The sequence below is a fragment of the Diadema antillarum genome, unplaced genomic scaffold (assembly GCF_040938485.1).
Source record: "Diadema antillarum isolate AM-2024a unplaced genomic scaffold, OU_Dant_1.0 scf00000087, whole genome shotgun sequence".
Taxonomy (NCBI): domain Eukaryota; kingdom Metazoa; phylum Echinodermata; class Echinoidea; order Diadematoida; family Diadematidae; genus Diadema; species Diadema antillarum.
The window spans coordinates 2,388,134-2,413,899 of NW_027270976.1; the positions used below are offsets into that span (position 1 = coordinate 2,388,134).

At 40.7% G+C, this 25,766-nt stretch overlaps 1 protein-coding gene across 1 annotated transcript in view; it reads right to left on the reverse strand.

Annotated features, from left to right (window-relative positions):
- LOC139718066 (dual E2 ubiquitin-conjugating enzyme/E3 ubiquitin-protein ligase BIRC6-like) overlaps positions 1–25,766 on the reverse strand; it is a 79,429-nt gene that overhangs the window by 19,905 nt on the left and 33,758 nt on the right. Inside the window, 16 exon segments of the mRNA XM_071629563.1 lie at positions 390–652; positions 1,246–1,573; positions 1,866–2,063; positions 2,973–3,200; positions 3,549–4,456; positions 4,740–4,876; positions 5,648–6,615; positions 7,369–7,614; positions 8,271–8,454; positions 8,970–9,206; positions 10,318–10,389; positions 11,186–11,355; positions 12,297–12,467; positions 13,315–13,463; positions 13,575–14,317; positions 14,599–14,813. Of these exon segments, the coding sequence (XP_071485664.1) occupies positions 390–652; positions 1,246–1,573; positions 1,866–2,063; positions 2,973–3,200; positions 3,549–4,456; positions 4,740–4,876; positions 5,648–6,615; positions 7,369–7,614; positions 8,271–8,454; positions 8,970–9,206; positions 10,318–10,389; positions 11,186–11,355; positions 12,297–12,467; positions 13,315–13,463; positions 13,575–14,317; positions 14,599–14,813 (5,217 nt within the window).

Sequence of the window (25,766 nt, forward strand, 5' to 3'; positions counted from 1 at the left end):
GAACAATCTGTCAACTCTCACAAAGTTACCTTGAAGAATCCTCAATGCCTTTACATTCTAGACTGCTTCTATAAACACCCTTTAAATGACATAAAACATATGATGTGGGGCTATCATTAGCTTTCATTAGCTTTCATCAGCTTTTCCTTTCTTTTCTTTTCTTTTCTTTTCTTTTCTTTTTTTTTTTTTGTCTACAAGGGATCTAACATTTTTTTTAAAATGTTGATTCAATAACTATGAATTATTTTCTTCCTCACTATGTAAGATACAAGTATATTGTACATGGCAAATTACGATTTAAAATCATAACAATAATCATCAATGGCTTTACTACTCTGCACAAATGCATATGGGTGTTTTATTCAAAGAGTTCCAAAATAGCTTCTCACCTTGTTCCCCATGACTAAATGTGTAGTTGTTGCGTAGGAACATGTCCATGAGGGCTAGGCCCACCTCAGTCCTGGACCTGCTCAGCTGAAGGAGCAAGGACTCAATGTCCCTCCTGTAGGGCCGACAGTGAGGGGAGGCCAGCAGTGCCATGCAGGTGGTCAGCAGGCCAGGGGTCTGGGCTGCAGTCTGCGCAATACTGGACACAGTGCTGCTGAGGAAAGTTCCTGCCAGGCAGTGGTGGAGCAGTCTCAACCACCTGGTGCTATGAGTAGTGATGGAATGTTTGGTGGAGAGATGGTTGGAGAAAGAGATATATAAAAAGCAAATATGCACAAATCTCAAAATGAACACAGGAAACATAGAAAATAACTCGCATACAAAAAAAGACAAACCTTGGAGACACACATGAAGAAGGGTAACCATTTGAATTGCTAGAAACAGTAACAAAAGATCCTGACGATAGAAAGTGCTCTTTCATGTAATTAATTTCACAGAGTAATTTCTGAAGTAATTTCAAGCTGGCTGAAAAGAGCTCTCTCCTTTTGAGAGGGTTTAATTACATCAACCCTCTTTTACATAACAGACTGGCCATTTAGTAATATAATATAGGATATAAATTTTATTAGAAAGGAAAGATTGCCCATCACAATTAAGTAATAAGCCAGCTGTGATTAATTCATAAGCCATGGATGCTTTTCGTAGTGTCTCAAATCATCTGCATCACTGCCAGTATTCATAACAATCTACATAGTCTTTAAGCATAAAGCACATATCCAGCCACTGAAAATTAATATTTTTCTTGTCTACAGGAACAACGCTCAATGTGAGTGATCCATCTAAACATTTCTCCTTTACCTTCCTCTAACAGCTTCATCTTCTGCCATCTGATGGCCCGAGGCTCCCAGGAAGCCACTCAATGGGTGACTCACACCCCCTCCAACACCACCACTTCCACTCGTGGAACTGGCCCCAAATACTGTAGTCCCAAGCAGTCGAATCCGTGTCAGAGCCATGAGACTGGACTCTCTGGGCCGCCTGAGCTGCAGGCAGACGGATGACGTGACTGATGGATTTGGCATTCTGAGCTTGATGGAGGTAAGGCCACTGGTAGCTAGGGGAGGACAGACGGGCACTGGAGTGGAACCATTGGGGCTGATCTCAATAGAGACTGCCGACGGACATGCTGTTGGTTTCAAACAGGATAAAATATATCATCAATGTTCCCAGATTTACAGTTAATACAAACATTTTATCACAACTGGAAATCTCACAAATCATTATGACAATTGCATAACACAATAACCTGGCAAGCCTGGTACACCTAGAGCAATATCATCCTGAAGGCATCACAAAGTTTGACTACCATATCCATCATATTTCCAAAAAAGTAACAAAAATTGTTCTCCTTCACATACATGATAAAATCTCAGTGGATTATTTTCTGATGCTACAAAAATAAACCAATTTTTCCTTACTCGCTAGGTTGGTGACATGTGGTAGAATGTGAATTTCCTCTAGTACCACAGCACAGGGAAGGGTGATGGTAAGGTCACACCATGTCTCCTCAGAAGAGAAGGTGTGGGCCCATGACTGCCTGCTGCGCCGGTTGGACAGGGTGGGCAGAAGGAGGGACTCCGCTGGCCGAGTGGTCATGTTGCTGCAACTTATCACGCCTAAACAGACACAGTCAGACACCAATGATGAGAGATCATAGTCAATGAATCGCATGCATCATCTTACACAAAGTCATTCATAATCACATGTAGTGCATATATTAGGAATTATGCACACTTGATGTATCCACATTTGAGCATATACACAGTGTGGAATGCAAAATAAAGGAAATCATGCATGTTCTACGGTGGCTTGAACTTAACTACTTATGAAATAACAGTCTCCTAAAATTCCAAGAAACACTACTTAAAGGTGCATAGTCCCGGTAGTGTAGAGGGCGCTGTTGATGATACTGCCGATCACTGTTAGCATTGATACGAAGATTACCGAAGTTGAGCTGTCATCAAGAGTAAAGTGCATAGGTGTTGCTAAGTAACATTGCCTTTGTTGTCTTCTCTGCGCATCGTGCAGTCTGTAGTAATGCCAGGGTGCGTGCATATGTGCTTCTTATTATGACATCACAAAAGAAGTTTGCTAAAGCTGTCATCCCCCTCAGCCGAATCATGAGCCGAACTGTGATCGGACCACTGACTACAGTGAATCGGACTTCTTCGGACTCGGGGAAGTGGGCCACAGCGTAAGCGCTAAAGAGGAGTCGATAGCGTAGGTCTCTATAGGAAACTTGCGCCGTGCGCCCGCGTACGCATTTGACTAAAACACCGGGACCATGCACCTTTAACATCACAACATGCCCACAATGATCTGGATTTTAATCAACATACCAAAACTTAGAGCAACATCAATTTTGTATTATTTGAGATATTAGCCCTGATTTCAGCCATCAGATCTTTCCTAATTTTGATCATTACAATTGCAAAATGATCTACTACGTCTTCATATGCCATTTCCACTATATGCCTTTACAATTCATCGGCAATGAAAAGCATCAAAGTTGTCTATGTACATACCATAGGGTGCAAAGTTTGTCAGCCCTTCTACACTCTCTTCATCTGCAGTGGATGGCGCCCTCTTGGTGAAGCCCGGTGCAGAGCTGGTATTAGAGTTGGCCACACTGGTAGCCGCCGTCGGCCGAGATGGGTAGGTCAGTTGCATGATGGGAGAGATGATGCTGGGGTTAGGGTCGATGCTGGCTCGGCTGCTGTTGACCAGGTTTGTGCACAGTATCTCAATGCCTCCTAAAACAAATGAAAGAAAACAATGTCATAATGAATACTCTTGGGAAATGACAGGATGGTGTAATTAACATCATGTACAGTAGACCGAGTTCAGGGTGACAATCACAAAATATGTACTGCATGATTTCTGTGCTTCACTTTAACCTGCTTAAGACTAGTCCCGGGAATACTGGGCATCGTCCTCAACAGGTTAAGGTGACAACTTTGTCTATTGTTCATTAATGTCAAATAACTTTTGTAATCAAACGTGAGACAAGTTCTTCAAAACATCATGGCAAAAGATGTTACATTCACAGTCACATAAAAAGTAAGTGTGACTGGCAGACAGGTCAGTCAGTAAATTCATACCTATTTCATGCATAGAGTCCATGGCAGCTGGGCTGCTGAGGACACTGAGTGTGTACCACAGCAGCGGTTCTGACAGGATCTCCCCTCGTCGTCCATTCATGTTGTTGAGATAGGACAGGATGGCCTGCAGGACAATCTTGACATGAGATGCCTCCTTGTTGAGGGTGGCCAGGATCTGGAAGATGTGATCTCCAATGGAAACTGGCTCCGGTCCCATAAGGGGTTCAGAGCCCTGGGAGAAGAAGCCAGGATTCAGCATGGCTGCCATGGCCATACTGCTGGAGTGACCTAGAGCATACAGGAGATTGGAAATGGTCTCCTTGTTGGTCAGCACCAGGTCGGTCAAACGTACGGGTGCCGAGGACTGAGGTGGTGTGGTGGATGACCACGATGATGCAAATGCATTGCTGGCTGCTGCCGAGAGTCCAGCATCTCCATTGCGCTCCTTATCATCATCACTTATTGATGCTGGCATCAAGTTTGATGTCAGCGGGGTTGGATAGGCCACGCCTCCACTATGAAGCGAACCCCTGCCAGCGACAGGGGACCAAACAGATGTACCAAATGGATCAGGGGAGACTGTCATCTTTAGGAGTTCATTCACCAACTGCAGGAGTCCACACATGAGTGCTTCACGACTGTTTTCATTTTGCAACACCCTGGATGCGCTTCCTTTCAGCTTGCCGGCCAGGACATTGGCCAGGTTGGCTTTGGAGGAACCATTGGTGTCATTGCTCACTTGGGAGACACCGCTTCCATCAATGACATGCTCATAGATGAGCAGGGCAATGTTGTCCACCATAGCTGCTATGCTGCCAAGGTCTGTGGAGCTGAAGGTTTGCTCAAGGATGAGTTCCAGGAAGGTGATCTGAGCATCCAGTGGTCCTACACCAGCATGAATGGCCTCTCTGAATACAAAAACAGAAAAAACAACCAACAAAATCAGTTTAGTTCTTATTCAAGTGAAACACACTTCATACCAAGGACAATCATCAATGTTTCGTTCTATTAAAGTACAATCATTGCACATTTTCCACAATACAATTATGACGACATAGAATGCTTAAGAATGGTTCACCATAAAGCTTATAAAGAAAATAAATTCACTGAACAGCATGACAGTGTCTGTTGTATATTGGTGATAATCCTACGAGTAAACACATTAATTCTGATGGGATGACAGCCACTTACCTTGGCTGTACCAGGGTCTGCACCACTCTGAGGAGGAGGTTTTTGAGAGCCTTGGCCCCTGATGAAGGTCCTGAGAAGACTCTCAGGTGCAACCTTAGAAGAAGCTGATGGAAGGCTAGGGTCACCGTAGGTCCAACCTGGCCAGTGAAGGAACATCAAACATTAAGAGTTTACAGGATGTGACAAAAAGACAGGAGAAAACTTGCCTAACAGTATAAGAAGACACAAATCTTCTCGGTCAAAAGAGAACAAATAGCAAAATACATGTAACATGGCTGTGCAAAATGAGACCCAAGAGATATGCTTAGTTTAGTCCTTTATACAAGGATTATATTTACGTTGTGAGATCACAACCATTTTAAGATATCATGATTTTTTTAGATATAATTTGTAATCAGAATTCACAACTTTTAATTAGTTCTTATCTACTTCTATCCAGACAGGCAATTTTTCATTTGAAATAAGGCCTACCCTGTTTCAGAAAATCTGAAATTTTGTTTTACACTGGCTGAAAAGCAGAAATTGCACACTGCCAAAGACTTTGCACATAAACAATAAGCAAAATTCAGATTATTCAAATTCATGAAAATTCATATCCTACTCGAGTATGTACGCCCATGATTTGTTATCATAGCTACTACTAAAAAACACTGATCAATTCAGTGCTTATTTACGTCGATGTAGGGCAATTTGTCAATCAGTTGCAATAAATTCAGATTATCTTATAGTTCCACTTTTTCATATTCTGCCTGTTTTCCCTGGCCAAAGAAAATTACTGTCCCTCTCTATTTTCAATGTTTTACTCTCTTGTACACAGGATCCCATAACTTGGATATACATTGATTACATGAAGTAGATATTTATACTGGATATTTGCTCTGGACATACATGTAAGTAATATGACAGACCTGGAAATCTTGGTGTCCTGATCTGCGGCCCTGAAAAGACCCACCAGACAGGAACTTGACAATGGCGTGGAACATGTTGGGATCATTGACAATGGAGTTTGCTATCGAGACAGCTTCCTTGGTAGAACCTCTGGTATTTATCTGGACAGTCAAAACCCTGAAGGCTAAACACCAAGTCCATACACTGAGATTTCTCTCTTTCCTCAGAGTAGAGAGGAGGTGGCTAATGGAGGGCTTATCCAGGGGGTAGCTGGGCACCCTGGAGTCATTGAAGTGGCTGGTGTTCCCTTGCAAGTCAGTGACACTACCCTCGTTGACAGTGAGCCACAGCTGGAGCAGGGAATGTACGCGGATGTGTCCCGTCTCCAGCTTAGCAAACAGGTGATGGAAACACGCTGAGATGAGGTCTTTGGAGGACCTGGCAGAGGGGTGGAGGTTGCCACTTCCACTCAAGGCTCTGCTGGCTGCCAGATCGTCATCAGTCTGTCCAACGTCAGATGGTTCTAGTTCTGGCTCGGCTTCTGGGGCAAATGCTGGAGGTGGTGGAAGACTGGTGAATGTCTGACTGACTGTCTCTGCTTCCATCAGGGTGGAAACTTTCAGGAACCATTCTGCCCCCATCTCCAAATCCTGGTCCAGCCTTGCATCCACTGCACTTGACATGCGAGGGGTGAAGGTTGACCCAGAACCCTCACCTTTCCCATCCCCTCTGACAAGAATCTTAAGCTTGTCCTTTCGATTCTTCTTAGCATAAGCAAGAAGGGCTGCTGCAGGGAATTTCCCTACTGGATCCACCAAGGTACCACCGATACCCTTGATGACAGGCTTCTTGGGAGTGTTCTCTGGATAGGCTATGCCGGCACCTGTCTTCCAAGAACCAAACAGAGCATCCATCTGATACTTGTACAAGTCTCCAAGTGGGTCACTGCCAACATCAACACCACCTTCAGGATCAGTACTCAGCTCATCTATGGATCAAACAGATTAGTGATACAACAATATATTTTCACTGACTTGGAAAACAAGATTACAATACAAATGTAAAAACAATCACTTCAAAATGATGGTCTCTAGGACTACCGCCATTCACACATTAAAATCAGGGATGTTTCAAAGATGTAAGTTCCTTGAGACTACCCTGCCCATACAGAAGAAGACCTCTGATTTAAACTGATTGCATTACACAAGATATTGGGCATGAAATACTGTACGAGGCGAAATTCTCGCGTACAGGTATTTTCGCGAAATTGCTACTTGGAGGATATTTTCGCATGTTATTAATTTCGCGGTTGCGAAGGTCTAACTGAACTTACTCATTCACACGTTATTATTTTCGCACTTCAAAGGCGATTCGCGAAATTCGCGAAAATAAAACCACCACGAAAATTTCAGCTCGTACAGTAGCTGCATGTGCAGACACCGATGTATGACGGACAGACATATTAGGCATGGCATTGAGTACTTGATCTCTGATGCAATTGTTATGTAGTCAAGTAGTAGGTTCCAAAGAGTATACAAGGAAATATTTGTGTGTGACATGTATCTCAAATAATTTCTAGTCCAGGAGATGGGGGAGGCTTTTATATTCTTTTGTCACGAAACTATACACTCCTTCAGCCAGACTACTGCAGAATCAGGGGGACAGGGGCAATTCTGCATTCTCATTTCATACTTATTACACCAATAACCGACAGCTACAATCATCTCAGCGACCTCCTCACCTATGATGAGTGGTTCCTCCAGGCCCTCGTTATCCTCTCCTTCTGCTCCTGCTCCTACGGAGTCATACTCGCCACCGAGGGCGCTGTTTGCTTCTGCATCAGCATCAGACATGGCATTCTCCGACCCGCGACTCAGGGCATCAGGGAGCAGGTCTGGGTCAGCACCTTGGGCTCCAGCGGGCGGGGCATAGGCAGCACCTCCAGTGGCACCAGCTGGCTCCTCTACATAGGGAAACATTCTTTCCCCTGGAAGATTGGAAATCACAAACAAAATCAGATTATACTCAACTACTGACACAGGTTTCATTGTTCTTATATAATGAATCTTTTCTTACTGCAGCGTCATGTTGTCATTGTCATTTTTACAAGATTTATACCACTTCAGTCTAAAGAAACATGATCATAAATATCACTTCCCTACCCCATGTATATCATACATTTAATATCTGGTGCATTTCACATAAAAAAAACAGTGTGTAACAGCACATTAAAATTTTGCACCCACTTGCATTAGTAGTGACAAAAACTACCTTTACTGTAACAAATACAAATGATATTGGCATTTAAAAAAAATCCAGGAATGACTCTGAACACAAGCAATTAAAATGGCAGTATTTACCCCGGATGTACTCTCTTCTAAAAGCACTGTTCCCTGATGAACTTGCCATTATCATCAAATAAACATTGCCATGTATTAATTACACATAAGGGGTTACGGGGATTATAGTGGTTAAACATTTTGTCCAAGCAAATACAGTTTGAGTAATATTTTAACTTGAGATCCCCAAATTAGGAGTCAAGAGCCTTCTCACAATGCCACCGAGCTGCATACATGTAGATGCTCCCCTCCCCTCCCCCTTCTTCAAGGACTGAGCCTAACTTTGCAGAGAGATCCTTCTCACCTTCTAGTACATCCAGCATGAGGCATGTGATGGCATGGGAGGGCCAGGGACCACCCCATGAAGAGCTCCCTGAGCAGTACTCATTGCTGCAAAACCTGGACACTAGCTGGATCAGCTGGTCTTGATTCAGCATCTCAGACAGTGTGATGGCCGGACGGGTGGCATTGGCTAGCCGAGCCAGCACCTGGTAGAATCACAGGAGAGGCAACACAAGACATTATATATACACTGTACTTCATTTTATGAATCCTTGATTCTAAATGGCTAAAATCAGGGGCATAAATTACTGTATACGCCAAATATTTCACAAGGTTTTTATCTCGTGAATTTCATGAGTTGGATGCTATTTGCTAATTCAAAAACATGTGAAAATATTAGCTCTGATCATGACATGAATGTGACATGTACACACACATTCCTCCGTTCAGTAATGTACTCTACAATTGCAAATTTAACCACTCACCAAATTGTCAGGAAGTCTCGATTTACAAAAAATTAGACCCACTAAATATATGGCGTATACAGGAAACAAATGTCCACACGCAGCCCCATAGTACCAAAACATCGCTATAGTGCCATAGGGCCCTCAAAAACTTGTAGTATACATTCTATTGTTTAATCCATTTTCATATTCTTGTATGATGGTTGTAAAAATTACACTCTTCTTTTCAACAATGAAGCACAAATAATTCTTCCCACCTTGCAGGTGACCAGGAACAGATCAACATGGCAGGTGAAATCCATGGCTAACAGGAGTCTCACAAGCCCCTGGACAACAGGAATACATTTGTCTCGAGACAGCAAGACTGTGGCACACAGGTCCATAGAAGCAAGCATGCTGTTGTCCACACTTCCACTGCTGCTCTGACCCTGCGCTGCCCGCAGGCTTCGGGCGTTGCGAGCCAGCATTCGGGCACGTAAGACATTGCGACACTCCTGTGTAGGGTTTTCATGGTAAGATTAAAAATGTGTTACAAAGTGTTGATAGGCCATTAGAGATGTGTAAACTGGCTTGACAATTTTAGACAACAATATATGTTACGAACTGAGGCTAAATTCATATTTCCGTTTGGGAAAGAGATCTGGCATTATCATTTGTATGAATAAACTATTAAACAATTTTGAAGCCTTTTTAATGACTCATGACCAAGTACGATATCATTTACACTGCAATCAGAAAGATTAACTTTGACAACAAGCAATTTATGGATAATGAGGGAAATTGACAATTTCCCACAAATGTGAATAAGGAACTGCTCTGTGAAAAGCAAAGAAGGAAACATGTATGCAGTGGCTTTCTTCCATCATCACTTTAGATATAGATTATATGTCTGTGCAAGAAAAGAAAAACACAACATAACAAAGCAAAAACATGAAATGAATTTTGTGGGACTATAAGGTTGCAAAGCTTTGCTTTATGTGTTAATTTCTTTCAATGAAAGCATGAACAAAGCCAAACCATGACATGAAAAGAGAGTACTGTTCTGAATCATCTGTTATCTATCCCCAATGACACAACAATCGCAATATCACCATTCAAAAGAAATTTCTAATTTGCTGGCAAAGCAAAAGCAAGTTTTCTGTGTGTGTGATTGCATAAGATATGCAGTTTTTCCTAATTATGAACTACATGGAAAGTTTTCATGAAACATTCGTTCTACATCCATGAAGTTAAGTTCATAAGCGATCATTAAGTACCCTTTTGATCATCAAAACACAATGCGCGTTCTGTGCAACGCCAGAAATTTAATCAGTTCCAGTTTGTTAGCTGATGGATAGTAAAATGATTGAACAAAATGCCTAATTAAAGTAGCCATTTCACCTGTCCAACACAGCACAATGAAGGAAACTACACACATGTATGAGTTTTCCATCCATCTCGATTAGACGACTCACCGTAAGTGTTAAAACTATTTATCATTACATGTTAGTTTCGTATGAAGCCCAATTTACATGTCTTCGAACTGATAATCTCTTAATAATCCTGAAGTCTACATTTCTCAGAGACACACAAACACAGAGTTTCTATGGTGTGAGACTACAGTACCTGATGCCAGAGAGCCTTCTTGGATATTGGATTGCCCTTGGAATCTTCTCCATATTTGGCCTGACTTGACTTCTGAGAAGGAAAATGGGCAAAACCAGCCTAGCATTGCTTACTTTTTCTCTTCCTATTTATTTTGCAAGCACGCTCCACGGAAAGATTAAAACAGCTGTCTATTCAAGCAAATGGTCTAATACCTCATATATCTAGCCACACAGCATCACTGCAAACCATATCTCTTTAGAAAAATTAATCAGCGCACACCGCAAGCAATGAGACCAGCAAACACCATCACTGCATTTTCCAGCAATATTTGCCCTGGCAAAATGATGAAAGTAATAAAAATTGCACTGCAATTGTTTTGAATTGCAAATGCATGAAAATACATGTTAACATGAGATGGAATCATGACAGAACACTCCACAATCAAATTAATCACAAAAGCCTAAATGATCATGAGCTTGACGACCAAGATGTGTAACATACAAATAAGTGAAGATTACAGGAAAGAAATCCCATTGCTCATTTTGAAAATGGGGTAAAAAAAAATATGTTTGTGCATCATGCAAGGCACTTTGTTTCTTCTCACTTTTCAGTTGATTACATTAACAAATCATACTCATCTATATATAACACTGTATTTTGTCCATTCAAAATTAGGCCTAATGTCTTGAATCGACTTAATCAATTGTGAAAGATGTCTCTTGCTAAAGAGAAAAAAAAGAAAGGAATTGGTGTCAAGCTGCTGCTTATGAATGAAAAAAGCTGAAATGCTCATGAGGTTTGCTGTCTGATGACAAGGATAGATGTTGCATTTTGCAAGGCTTTATGGGGGTTGCTATGGAGACGGCTCGCCCTGCAGAAGACGTACCTTGCCACCTTTGATGTCATACAACAGGTCCTTGTGAGATTGGATCTGTTTCTTGGCATTGCGGACCAAACTCTTGGAGCTACCTTGGCTAGAGTGGTGGGAGTTGCGTCCTGGAGCCTGGAGCTGGCTTGTCAGGAAGTCCCAGCGATTTGTCTCACTGCAGGCTGGAGCTAAGGACACAATGAAAACAACAAGGTTGACAGAGCAATTCACTTTCTTCTTACACATATAGCTAGCTATAAATGTTTACCCAACTCCCCATTTATCTATAAATCTATCAATCTATTTATCTCTCCACATAAATATTTCTTTCTCTTTCCTTATGTTAAGACATCTTCATGCTGATCTTTGGCAGATCTGGAAAGACTAACCACTTTTTACTGTTATAGTCATAATTTACTATTTGCAGATGAAACAAAAATCCAGCATTAGTGCTTCAAAATAGTTCTAACATATGAGTTAGGGATAGAAACAACTAATGCAAAAAATTTGAACAGTATAACTGATGTCAAGTATCGTTAAATATACAAAATGTGAACAATAACTATAATGAAAATGTTTCCAGATTAAACCATCTACAATTATGGTTTAATGAGAAAAAATAGTGATATATTCTTATATTTTAGGCTTCATTGCAAAAATTCTATATGGTAAGATGTTTTGTGAAACAGCTGACATACACATATGCTTCAAATGTGATATCTTTAACATTTTTTAAATTACTGCTCCCAAAGGTAAACAGGATGTTTAACATCCGAGTTGGTTTCATTTTTTGCATAAATCAGACATGTCATTCTCATGTATTTCATACCTATACTACAGATATGTTCAACGCAAGGTTTGTGACAGCTTATTCATTTCCACTGTTCATTGCACCAAAACTGCCACTGTTTGGGCATAGCATCATAATCGACAGACATTCTCTGTAAGCCAGTAAGATTTGCTTGGGACACCTGAGAATCTAAATTTGCCACAAATGCTTGACGAAAACAATTAATGTAGGAAATCATTGTAATTCTGTGCACTTCACAGCAACATTCTACAATATGTTGACCCACTTCCCCCATGTAAAAGATGATGAGAGAAGCATTTGGTATGTGCTGTAACTCACGTTTGTCCTGAGTATTGTCAGCCTTGGTGGGCGCTGCAGTTGCTCCAGCCGGGGCATCGGGGTCCTGGGAGCCCTCTTGAGACGTGGCTGACCCCTGACCACCACTGCTGTGGTCAAGCACACGGGACAGGAAGAGCAGCACCCATCCCACTAGAGGGAGGTCCAAGGATCCTAAACAGATGTAAAGAAAGGAGACAATTCAGACTTCTGGCAGGCATTTCATGAAGCATTTTGTCCGACAAAGTTGTCTGACAAATTTGCTCTCAGCCAGTCTGATGCAAGAATTTCAGTAGTTTGTAACAGTTTGGCAGAAAAATATCAGACCCAAATGTTTCATGAAATGCCTCCCTGATGTCAGCCAAGTGAGTAGTCTTACTTCATTTTGCAGGTTCCTTACATTTCAGATTTCAGTTTGTTTCATTTTGTTTCTGCATTTTTCCTTGAAAATCACATATGAAATAAAAATAAATATGTTTGAGCAAAAACCTACAAAATAAATGCACAATATATGAGTCACACTAATTTTCATTATATTGGATTAAAAAGACAATGATACACCTAATTCAAATTTAAGAGAGAGACAAGAAAATGCAGAAGTCTTTTACCATGAGCAGGTGCTTGATAATTGATGGCAGCATCTCTCCCTGTATGAATTTATGTCTTAATCGAGACAAATACATCTTTATCAATGTCCATCCAGTATTTGCAGTGCTACAGTCTCCCAAGTTACACAGCAGTAACTGAATGTCAAACAATGAGGCTCTGACAAACACTTTGGCAAATATATGTACCTATTATATGTAAACATGGGGTACCATCAACAGAATCTATCTACAGTCAAACCTGTCCATAGCAGCCACCCAAGGCAGACATAAAGAGCGGGTGTACAGACAGGTGGCTGCTATATACAGGGTCTTTAACACTGCTTTTCTCTCGCGGGATTCTTTTTTTAGTGGCCGTATATGGCAGGTGGCGGCTACAGACGGGTGGTCGCTAAGACAGGTTTGACTGTACTTACCTTCTGGTGTACCATAACTAGTGGCATACTGACTGCCAAGCAGAGGGGAGAGCAACTCAGTGAGCAAGCCCAGAAGATGTTCCAGCACACTGCTGGCATTACTGGATGCCAGCGAGGTCTGCCCAAGTGATGTCAAGAGTAGAAACACTCTGCAACATGAGACAAAAACAAATTAATGAACACAAATCCAAATATAACATCTCAAGGAGATTAGTAATAGTATCATGACTAGTTTAGGGTAGTGATGTGATAATTCTCACCTGTCTTGTGGGAACACTGTAGGTTGGTCTGACTGGAAGAACTCTCTGAGAGCTGAAGCCAGGAACTCCCCCCACCAGTGGCGTGAACCACACACCCTCACGAGCAGGGTGCCTGTCAGGAGACTCAGCCGAGGCGTGCCCATGACACAGAGGTGCTTGAAGATCGACTTGCAGGACTCTGCATCCAGAGCACAGCAGAGTGAGGATGGTAACGACACTGCTCCTTGAGTGACACTGAGAAGCGCACCCAGGAGATGTTCACACATGATCCGTAGGGCATCTGTAGAGGTGTTCCTAACGGCCAGTGTGGGGTTTGTAATTGGTGATATCGAGTGCGAGGGGTGATGGCGGTGCTGGCGAAGGCGGAGGATTGTGCGTTGGACGACATTGAGCTGCTGCTGGAGCTGCACACACTCAACATAAGCCTTACGTATACTGCCATTCCTGTCTGCCTTCTCCCTTGACTGTGTAAATGTTCCATCCATCTGACTCTCCATCTCATAACTTGCAAAAGTTTGAAGGAGTTTTTGCAAGCGGCTGGTGGCGAGACTATACCTGCACTGAATGTCATCCAGTATAGCCGTAGCCAGTCCCACGTACTGCTCTTTGTGTAGTTCCATCAGTGTGGGATCAGTAGAGTCTCTTTGGTTTGATTCCACATGGATGAATGAGTGGCCATAGAATGCTCCCAGGGGAACTTTCGACTTTGGATTGTTGCTGCCATAATTTCCCACGACAGTGATCTGGAAAAAAAGCAAGTATTCATGTTAAAGTGAAGTGATCATGCAATTATATCTTTATAAGCACTCCTGTTATTTATTATCTTTAAAACAAAAACAAAAACAAACAAACAAACATAAAATAAATGAGATGCTTATGCTTAAGCAACTCCTGAAGCAGTTCCTCAAATTAAAATCAACACTTCACGAATGTGTAATTAAACAGTAGTCACATGTAATGAACTGATACTAGTACATATTTGAGAAGTCTGATCAGTCTTACAACCTTTCAGCTCTCAACTTACCTTGAGGTATCTGCACACAGGTGGCGGAAGAAGGTCATTGAGAACAAGATCCCTAGACTCAATGTCCATGGCTACAGCCAGCCGCTGACCGTCCACCTCTTCCCCCTGGGTCCAGATGTCCACTGATAGGGATGTCAGGTCACTGCAGGCTGGAATGTAGATGTCGGTAAGGACAATCGGCCGTCCGAAGTCAAGCACTGCATACCTCCTGGCACCTGTGAGAGAGAAGGAAACAGATTGCTACAGGTAGCTGAGCAACACAGTGTATAGGGTCATGAGATAGCAATTAACATCTACAGGTCCTTGCCTTCATTTGTAAGGCAGCATTATTTCCTCAAGCACAATTAAATTCATAAAAAAGTTTATAAGATCTAACATATGGATGGCAAACCACATAACATCTTACTGTTGATATCAAAATCATTATAGGAAAAACATTCTACTATTGATATCATAAGTATTATAGGAAAAAAGCAATTTGGTGCATTTTGCACATTTGATGAGTACATACACCAAATAACAAGATATGTAGCTGATGATTCATGATATAGATATATTCATCAGCTGGTGTATTTGAAGTGATGAGTACATTTTCCTGATAAAAATTATGGGAACAATAATTTCATTGATACAGAAGCAACATGTCATCAAGTGTGGTTGCATCAAGTGCCTCAGATACTGAGACACAAAACAGACAACCTGTGCTTCTGCTTTCCTGACATGCTAGCGTGTGACAAAACAATGTTTATTGCTCATATAAGGCGTGACAGATTTTATCTCACGAGCGTTCGCCCGCGTCCGGCATGCCTTCTTATCTGTTAAGTAGCCAGCTTGGCACGAGCTTGGCATGCGCCCATGCCGTCCGCGTTCCGGGAACGCCAGCTTAAAAGTCTTTTGTTTAGTGCCTTTGTTTCGAACACAATAGCGTCAACTTCACTGCACCCAATCGACCACGAAGCCATCGCTCCATGTAGCCAGCGTTCGGGAACGCCCGGATTAAGTCTTCCCTTTGTCTTGTGCTTAACATTTACACAGTTGATTTCATGGAAGCTTAAAAAACGGACAAACTAGCAAACAAATGAAACCACGAAAGGCATTGCACTATTACGCGTTAGTAACGCTGTGATTACCTTAATTTGCATCGATGAGAGGCGTAATCAAGAAGTATCTGAAATAGTATCCGAAATATAGTATTTGTTCCCCTTACATGAGCGTGAGACCACTCTTGTAAGCAGCTTCTCGGGTGAAGCAAATGTGTGTAATGAAGTGACAAGTGTATAAGAAAAACATTCACAATAGCTAGGTAGATTGACGGAAACTTGACACCCATGGCCGTGCCAGCCAGGCAACAAGCTGGTGGAAATTTCCAGGAACTTCAAAGCAGGTTTGCCGCCAGGCAAAAACCGCAGGGTAAAGGAATTTGCGTACGCGCTGAATGGGTCGTAAACATCGTGTCAATTGCATGGGGCCTGAGAGGGAAGAGGGGCTATGTATAGTACATGTATTAGTAACCCTGTGCTGTGTGATACGTGCATGCTGTTGAAGACACGTGCTGTAGTTGGCGAGAGCTAGCTGATGAGAGCTCCCTGCACCTGAAACCAAGGAGGTACCAGGCGAGCTCGCCTAGTACCTCTTCCTGAAACCAGGGAGGTACATACACATCTGGCTCTGCTGAAACTATGGAGCTTTAGTACAGTAAATCTCGACATTGCTTAAGTCGACACGATAAAAAAGTCCCGATTTTTGTCTTGTTATTCCTTGAAAATTTCTTCGTCTTAGTCGACATTTATAAGTCCACAACTCGCGTAAGTCGACCTGATTTTTTAGTGCCAACTGAGCTGAAATACGTGTTTATTCCCTCGTCTAAGTCGACATAATTTTTCGCTCAAAATCTTATCGCCATTCTCTTAAAAAAGAATAAATTGTTTTCCCGCTCTGATTCGCTGCATTTCTAATCGGTAATTCCCTAGTGTATGGCGTGGTAGCGTTCGCGCCATGCGTCCATATTGTCTTGCACGCCAGAAATGAAAGGGCATACATTCATTTACATTGGAGAATTACATGTAGTTGGCTACCCAAAGCAGTTCACTTTCCCCCTTTTCTGCTCGTTATTCTCAAAACGCAAAAACTTTGTACACATAAAGGTCCTAGTAGAAAATCATTATCAGAACATGAAATACACGTGTAGGTGTTTCTGTTTATCCGAATATTCTAACGTTAATTATTCCGAAACGTTAATAGAAACCTGGGCCCGTTTTTAGAAAATTAATCAAATGCAACTACATGTAATTAAATGCAGCTGAAAATAAATGCAGGTGTATCAAATCACGAGCAACTTTGCACATAAACGCAAGTGCGTTGCTGCCAAAAGGCTTGCGTTTGATATAGTATGAAACTAGAAAATAGTCGTATGAACCTGAAACTCAATTGCGTTGAAACGCAACTCTAAAAATCAAATGAAGTCCATCAATCACGCGCAACGCTGTATTCAAACGCAAGAGCGTTGCAGGGAAGACTTGAGGTTTTTGTAAGAAACTATAGAGAAACTGCGTTTAAAAGCATCTCTTAACATCTACGGAGGTGCGTTATTGTTGAAAAGTCTTGCATTATTTTGCTTGTTTTTTCGTATGCAAAATTAAAAATTAAACGCAGCTCTGAAAATCAAATGCAATTGTAAGTCCATGTCATCACGCGGAACGCTGAATAGACTTGCGTTTGATATACGAAACTTGAAAATTGTAGGGAACTTCTTTAAAACTCAGTTGCGTTTCAACGCGATTCTAAAAATCCAATGCAAGTCCATCAAATCACACGCGACGCTGTATTTAAACGCAAGAGCATTGCAGAAAAGATATACTTTTTGTGAAATTATAAGAAACTGCGTTTAAACGCATCTCTAAACATCTACGGAAGTGAGTTATTGTTGAAAAGACCTGCATTATTTTTTTACTTCTTACGCAAAATTAAGAATTAAACGCAACCCCCAAAATCAAACGCAAGTCCATCAAACACGGAACGCTGAAAAGACTTGCATTTCATAATCATCCGACACTAGAAAATTGTAAGAAACTTAAACTCAATTGCGTTTAAACACTAATTCTAATAGTCAAATGCAAGTCCATCAAATCACAAGCAACGCTGTATCTAAAACGCAAGAGCGTTGCAGAAAAGACTTGCGGTTTTTGTACGAAACTAAAAACTGCGTTTAAACGCATAAAAACTATAAACCGAAGCGTGTTATTGTTGAAAAGACTTGAATCATTTTTTATTTCGTAACGGAACTTTCGCCATGATTGAACTTAGTCTGCACTAGCAGGGGAAAGACATCGCAACATTAACACGTTTCAAACTACCGAAACGCATCGTGCTTCACGAAATGTCGATGAAAAAAATAGTAGCAAATTATTGTTACTGTAGTTCGCTATTCCGAAGGTTTAAATCTCAGTCCAAAGTTAAATAAGTTCGACGATGGAAAGATGTTTATCTTTACGAAGGTTAGTAATCCGAAAGATGTCGTTTCCGGATTAACAATTTTTCTTGTTTTTATTTCAGACTGGCCCGCGCCGTACATCACAGAGCGGTAATGTTGCGAATCGGAGCGCGAGAACAATTCATTTTCAGAGTATGGCAATAGAAATGTAAGCAAAACAAATAAAAATATGGCGACTTAGGGAAGGAAAATCACACATCCTCTTTCAACTCAGTCGGCACTGAAAAATTATCTCGACAGAATCATACGAATTCACACGCATATCTTCACAGCAACGCACTTCAATTTAAATCGCAAATTTGCATGCACTTTGGGGAATATGCGTTTGTTTTTTTCATATCAAATTTAAAACGTACAGTGTCTAGAAACGGGTCCATGTTTCGGATCCCGCTCTTTCAAAAGCTCTCAAGATTTTTGTGTTTTGTGCATTGCCGTTACTAACTTCGCGTATATGTGCTTCTTTCGCAATAAAACTCGAATTAAGATGTACACAGCGATAGAGGCTCAGCTCAGTAGATACTTGCCTCTGCACAGTGACAATATTCTTGTGTACAACAAAAGAGTTTGTGAGCCCATTAGCGCAATGTCTATTCATACCTATACCTGGTGCCCGATCGATACTTTCATTGTTTGATGGCACATGGTATTGTAGTTGACCATGGAAAGGGGATACTGTCATAATAGGCCTACAGCTTGACTGTTTCCGCACAGGAGGAATACCAACCTGTCCATTCTCAAGTCGACCTGCAAAGAGAATCTCGCTTTTGAGCATTTCAGGCTCTTGGAGAATTATGGGAGGAACAGGTTAAGAAAACTCATTTAAACTATGAATGTAATTATCCCTCTTCCCTGGTTATGTAATGGGCTGTTTAGAGCTCATCAGTGAAGATTGAAAGTAAGCCTACTTTTTGCAAAGCGTATTATAATGACAACTTGTGCAACAATAATTAACCTGGCTATTTGTTAACTGGCAAAATGTAATGTTTGGGCTTATTTTCTTATAGGTCAGCAAGACGATATGCGGATTCCGTAAAGTTCTGGGTAAAACCTAATGTCCTGAGAGAAGATTTACTAATTTACCCGCGCTTGGAACGGATAAGTCTACCGACTCTCACCAGGAAAAATTTCTTCAGTACTACATACAGTGCTAGCCGTATATAGTGTATGATAGGTTATCTTTATAACAGGCGGGAAGGACGGTGCATCTTCTAATGATTTGTCTCTCGTGGAAGAAAACCCGTCTCCTTGCGTGAATTTTAGCTCCTTTTTCAAGCTCGCGGGAAACGCGATGGATGGACCAAACGTAATCACAAAGCGAGGAACATCGTTGTGAACATAAAAACTGAGAAATATGCAAGAAACAGTAACGGTCATTTTCATCTCTGTCTGCAATTAATTATTCCAAAATTTCGTTAATCACATAGAATGCAATTAAGTTCGTTTTGATGAATATTCAAGAACACACACACACACACAAAATAAAAAAGTTATTCCGAAAGTTCGTGAACAAGAAAACGAAATGCCTTAATCTTATTATATTTTGTTAGGATATAATTATATTCCACTGCTTGAAACGCAGTGAAGGGGGGGGGGGGGGGGGTCATAAAGCTGTTCGTAAAGATACGAACGACTTACGAGTGACTGATGATAAGTTCTTGTGCTGAATTATGGAAATTCTGGAAATTCTGATAAGTATAGCACATCAGAACTGATCACTAGTCGCTCGTAAGTTGTTCGTAACTGTACAAACAGATTTATTAAACCCCCCCCCCCCCCCCCCCCCCCCCCGTAACACAATAATGTGATACTAGAAAGCTTTAATGTCATGCTGAGTTGAGTAACCAAGTCAGTGGTACTTCATATTTTATGCAGTGTTTCAAAGTGACAGATTATGAGAAAGATATGTATCAATGTTACATTCGTGTGTGTACATTAATTTTGATGGTTTATAGTACTGTTGTACATGCAATTACCATGATCTCGGCAGACGACTGACCAGCACCAATTGTCTCAATTGGCTTTCCTATGCTTTTTACGTCGCCTACAGAATGGGTATCCTCTGGTCCTTTCAATTCAGGTATTCGTAATTGCTTATAAAGCACCCTCTTTAGTTTTTACGATCGGAAGGGAATAGCAGCAAGAAACATCCTCGTTTAAAAGAGGCTTTTCTTAATAGCAGGTATACCCTTTTTTTCTGCTTCCCTTGTTTTGGGGCGGCAATAACAGCCATGGAGCTACAAGCAACAAAACTTGTAGCTCCTTGCTAAAGATGCACCCGACACACAAAAGCACACCGACGTATTCATTTTGCGGCACGGACACAAACACACCGAAGTTCACATCAGGCTGCCGTATTGGTCGATGATAGATACCGTCTTATAATTGGATGATTTTCTTTGACTCCTCATATAGAATGCTTTCGCCTTATGAAGTGACAGAGGAGGAGCGTAAACGCCGTCGTGCGTCGCTATAAAGAACGACTGCTGTATTGTTTCGTTTTGATAGGGAAAGAATCAGGTTGTGAGCTTGAACGGAAACAGAACCTGAATTTTAAGAGATTGTCATGGTTTTGTTTGTTTACTTGTTCGTTCGTTTGTTTGGTTGTTCGTTTGTTTTTGCTTTTTAGAAAGTGAACTACTGACAATAGCGTACAAATATTCGTATTTAAGGTTTAAAGGGATGTGGAATTGGATTATGTAAAGCTAAAAGCCGCGTTTACACATGTTCACGGCAACCACGGCAGTCACATTTCAGGCCATCACGGACAAAATGGGACGGACGTGAAACAACGCTGTGAGACGAGATAGGCAAATGTGACAGGCCGTGATTGCCGTGGATGCCGTGTCACATTCTTAAACTGTTAAAAAAAATTGCCACGGCAGTCCCGGTGCTAATGAGAAATTTTGTTTGCCTTGATAAAATGGGATGAATGCAATGAAACACGACGGCACGTAATAGACCCTAACAAAACTTGGAGGCGGTCCACAGCGGGACGGGACGGAAAATATTGATAGTCTATAGCCTGATCAGACGCCGTGAGAACAGCGTGTGATAGCTATAGAAGTTCGCCGGGGCGAGGACTGGAACGATCCGAACAAGACTTAGAATGCGAAGGTGGGGGGGGGGGGGGGAACAGGAGAATGTCTCAACTGCATATACTAGTATACCCACAGCGCACTGCATCTCAGGCAAATACAACGTGGCCGCCGGGAACATGGTGTAAACGTAGCTTTAGAGTCTGTAGAATCCACATTTATATCTATAGGCATAACTAAAACTTGATTTCTCGTGACTCTGACAGACTTTGACAGACTTTGACAGATTTCTGTGTACAACATGTACATGTAATATTCAATTCCACACACATACACACACACACACAAGATCTTCGACCTCCTAGACCATGCTCCCGCCCATCATTCTCTCTCTGCATCTTTTTCTGTTGTTATTTTGTTCCACCTATGGGGATGTATTCTATGTTCGGCAATAATAGCGCGTTTCATCGTGTTTTGTTTTGTTTTGTTTTGTTTTATTTCATTTTTAGATTTATATCGGAAAAGCAATATAGACGGGAGGTAAAATTCTTGAAGCAACTATACAGTTTCAATTTTTAGTTTGACATCGTTCTTATATTTTGATGTTCGTTGCACCTGTAAGGTTCTTGTAATGCGAAAGTTAAATAAGATTCGCTATAATATTCTCGAAAATTCCCTCTGCCGTATTGATATTCGTTAATGTGAAAAATAAATACGATTCATTAATCCGAAACCGCACGAATTTTGTGATTCTAAGGGTGCATTTATCGGGATATTAAATTAATTACGTTACTCTGAAAACGAATAACACAACTTGTTCCTTTTAATTTCTGGGATTAACAAAACATCAGAAAGCAGAGCTTATTTAATTTTCGGATTTTTAGTCTGGCATTGGGGGTTAGTAGTTCGGAAAATAAGTATGGAAAATCTTTGAGGCAAGAAAATAATTTGAATTCCTATTATGGCATCGTTATTTCCTTTGCCTTATGTTCATTATTCCGAAAGAAGAATAAGGTTCGTAAATCCGATGGTTCTTTTTGCTGAACCCGCAAAACATGCAAATTTGATATGCCTTATGTAATGTGTTAATCCAAAATTGTATTAGGGCTCGTTAATACCATTTGTGGCATTATTCCGAAGGTTCGTAAATGTGAGAATGAATTACGTGCATGGTACGAAACTTATGTCATTTTTGGCTAAAAGAAAATTAAAAACGCCGAATCTTTTCCTGTGACGGGAATATATGGGTTTATTTCTGAACGTGACATCGTTTACTTCTTTGCACGATATTCATCATTCCGGGAAAAAAAAAATATTCAGATGGTTCATTCATCCGAAAATGGAAAAAAAGGTGGGTCGTTTATCTGTAAAGAAATTATCATATTCGTGGTAAGAAACTTCGTTTTCGTATCAGCTATATAACGTCCTAAATTTCGAAACTTATATAAAAAAGAAAAGCGAACCTTCAGCATAATAACAAACTTTAGCGAATCGTAACAGTTTTTTTTTATCAATCGAGCAGACCGGATGTGGAATAACAAATCCGACATTTGTTTTAGCATGGTATTGAGCAGAATGTTACTGCTATTCACTTCCAAAAGTAAAAGCAATTATCTGACATTTATTCTGGCATCTTCTGGAGCCGAATGTGATTGCTATTTACTTTCGAAAGTAAAGCAAATATCCGACATTTATTTAATCACCATACGGAATTGAATATTACTCTGATTCATTTCCGAACGTCAAAGGAAACATTCGACATTTATTTTAGCATCTTCCGGAGCTGAATGTTATTGCTATTTACTTTCGAACATAAAAGCAAACATCAGAAATTTATTTTATCATCATACAGAGTTGAATATCATTATTATTCATTTCTGAACGTCAAAGCAAACATTCGACAATTATTTCACCATCTTCCGGAGCCGAATGTTATCCTTATTCATTTCCGAAGGCAAAATCAATTATCTGACATTAATTTAAGCACCGTACGGAGCTGACTCTTACCGTTATTAATTTCCCAAAGTATAAGCAAACATCCGACATTTATTTAACCCATCCACGTACGGGCCTCTGTGTAATCTGTAATATCGTGCCTGCCTAGTAAGTTGGCCATGAACTTGGGCGCGATCTTCCCTACGGCGCGATCTACACGCGAAGAGCATTCATACGTCATTGAAAAAACTGCCTGTGTCATTCCCACTAGGCAGGAGGGATGATGCGTGTACACTTGTGCTAATATGCACTTAGTTGACTCAATACAGCACTAGTTTATGTGAATTTTATGAAAAGAAATAATAAATTGTGCAGGAATTATGAAAAAATATCGTTTCTGTGTATTTCATTGATAAATCCTCTTCATTTCAAGCCATCTGTAATCACATCTTACCCACTTGCGAATCGACGTGTCCATAATGTCCTCGAGCCCCCCCAGATAGCTCTGGAACATTCCATTCAATGACGGGGTTTTTATTTTGCAACGTTATCTAATAACTCTCATGTAAGCATATTCTTGCTATGGCTAATCTATTTTGTAATGTATCATAATCTATCTATGCTGAGATAGCCTAATTCAAATTTGCAGAGACATAGAAAAAGATTTGTTTTACAATCGTGATACGTTCAACTACTCATTTACCCTGTGCTGAAATCCGCATGTCTGCTCCGCACATGTTATCGCTATCGCTCAAACTTCGATCGCGATGGCTTGTGTGTGTACAACAGGTACGTACACAGTGCTAGTGTGACGTGTGTGGAGAAGCATGGGGCTGAAAAAAACACGGAACTCCTACCACGTGGTGAAGTGAAAAACAAATCGGACGTTCGAAGTCGTACATTCAAGAGCTAAAACAGACAAAAAGCGAATTCAAAGTCCACTGAAAAGGTCTTGACATTGTAATGTATGTTCCAAAATCATGTCTGGCTTAGTTTTGAGAGAATTTTCTACACGCACGAGATCAGGAATGAGATCGGTGAACTGGCTAACAACGTGTGTACTGTGAACATGTGACTGGCTTGTGCACATGGCCTAGCTAGGTGATCGTGAGAGTGCGGCAAGAACGCTAGGAATGCACCCGAGATGCTGTGTGTTGCAAATTCTTGGGGTGAAATTAGACTTCCTTGTTCAGCCCGTCTAGTATCTATATTTTTTTTAAATAATTCTAATTCTTCATAAAATCACGATAAAAAGACTTCATATATTCATTTTATATTTTAGAAGCGTAATATGAAATATTTTGGGGTTTTTTCAGTCCAAGAAAAAAAAATAGTTTGAATAAAAAAATAATAATAAATAGTCGTTCTTGACTCAAGTCTAATTTCCTGCGCCTTCTTGCAGTTACCCCGCAGTTGCCCATGGATACGATGCATAAATAATCAGCTGTTTACTGAGTCGTACTAGTGTACCACCCTACTGTTCTTGTTCAAATTGAGAGGATTGTTATTTTATCGGCGGCACTTAGTTTTATAACCTCATCCAATAAAAAGACAAATTCAAACATCAAATGGTGTGACAGTTTTTGTCAGAATTCCCTATCAATTTCACCTTGTTGCCAGGATAGTTTTCAGATTTCACTTGCTTCATTATCGAAGCTGTTTGACATTTGAAAGAACTGCTCCATAAGAAATCACCTTTCATTTGTTATCTATTTTCACAAACAAGTATTTCGGTCACTTGAATATTTCTTATTATTATTTCAATGTCATGATATTTCATGATGGTTATGTATTCTGTCTTTACATGGCAAGATGGGATTTTTTTTTTCCATCCAGGGTCAAAGAAGAAAGTGACAGGAAGGAAAACAAAAGGATAGGGAGGAAATGAAAAGGATACAATGACACATCTGATCAGCAGGCTCTTTTTTATTACAATGGTGAATGCAGTACATCAGAATCTAAGTACAGTTCTAAATAATTTATCAGTTGAAAAATGAGCAAAGAAAATGGATTTCATCGAGTTCTAAATGAAAACTAAATTAGCATAGCCATTACGATTTAGATCTAGAACCTAGTGCTAGTACTACAGAATAGACCTGATGCAAACTTGTTTTCAAGCTTTTGGTTGAGTTTCTTCAGAGACACGAATTTTGGTAGCACAATACCCGAGTGAATAAGAAAAAGGAAAAAAAAATAAATACACAACTGTAATGCAGGTCTCTAGACCACTCCCGTGCACGAGCGAGCATCAGCCCCCGTTTCGTCAGTGTCACTCTCGTCATTGGCCTAGGCTAGGCTACTCGTGTCGTAGTTTTACTCGCCATCATCAATGTCATACATGGTTACACAAAATAAATTACATCTTGCCATCACCTCAACCACAGCAAAACCCTGAATATCACTCCCATCATAGTCACTCTCAGCTCACAAAACATATCAGCAAACGATACAGACATCGCAGACCTAGCTAACTAGCTCTAAACATAGTTGTAACTACGCCACGTTAGACATTAGTTGTACACAAAAATGAAACGGAGGTGAAAAACTAGTAATGAATACACGAAGATCATCAACGATGGCATATTACCGTAGAAAAAAATACACAGAACATCTTGCACCCAAAAAAAAATCGAGGTAAAAAACTACGATGAGAAAAACTAGGGTGAAAACACGATGCTTGGAAGACGAACGATGAAGACACTACGGCA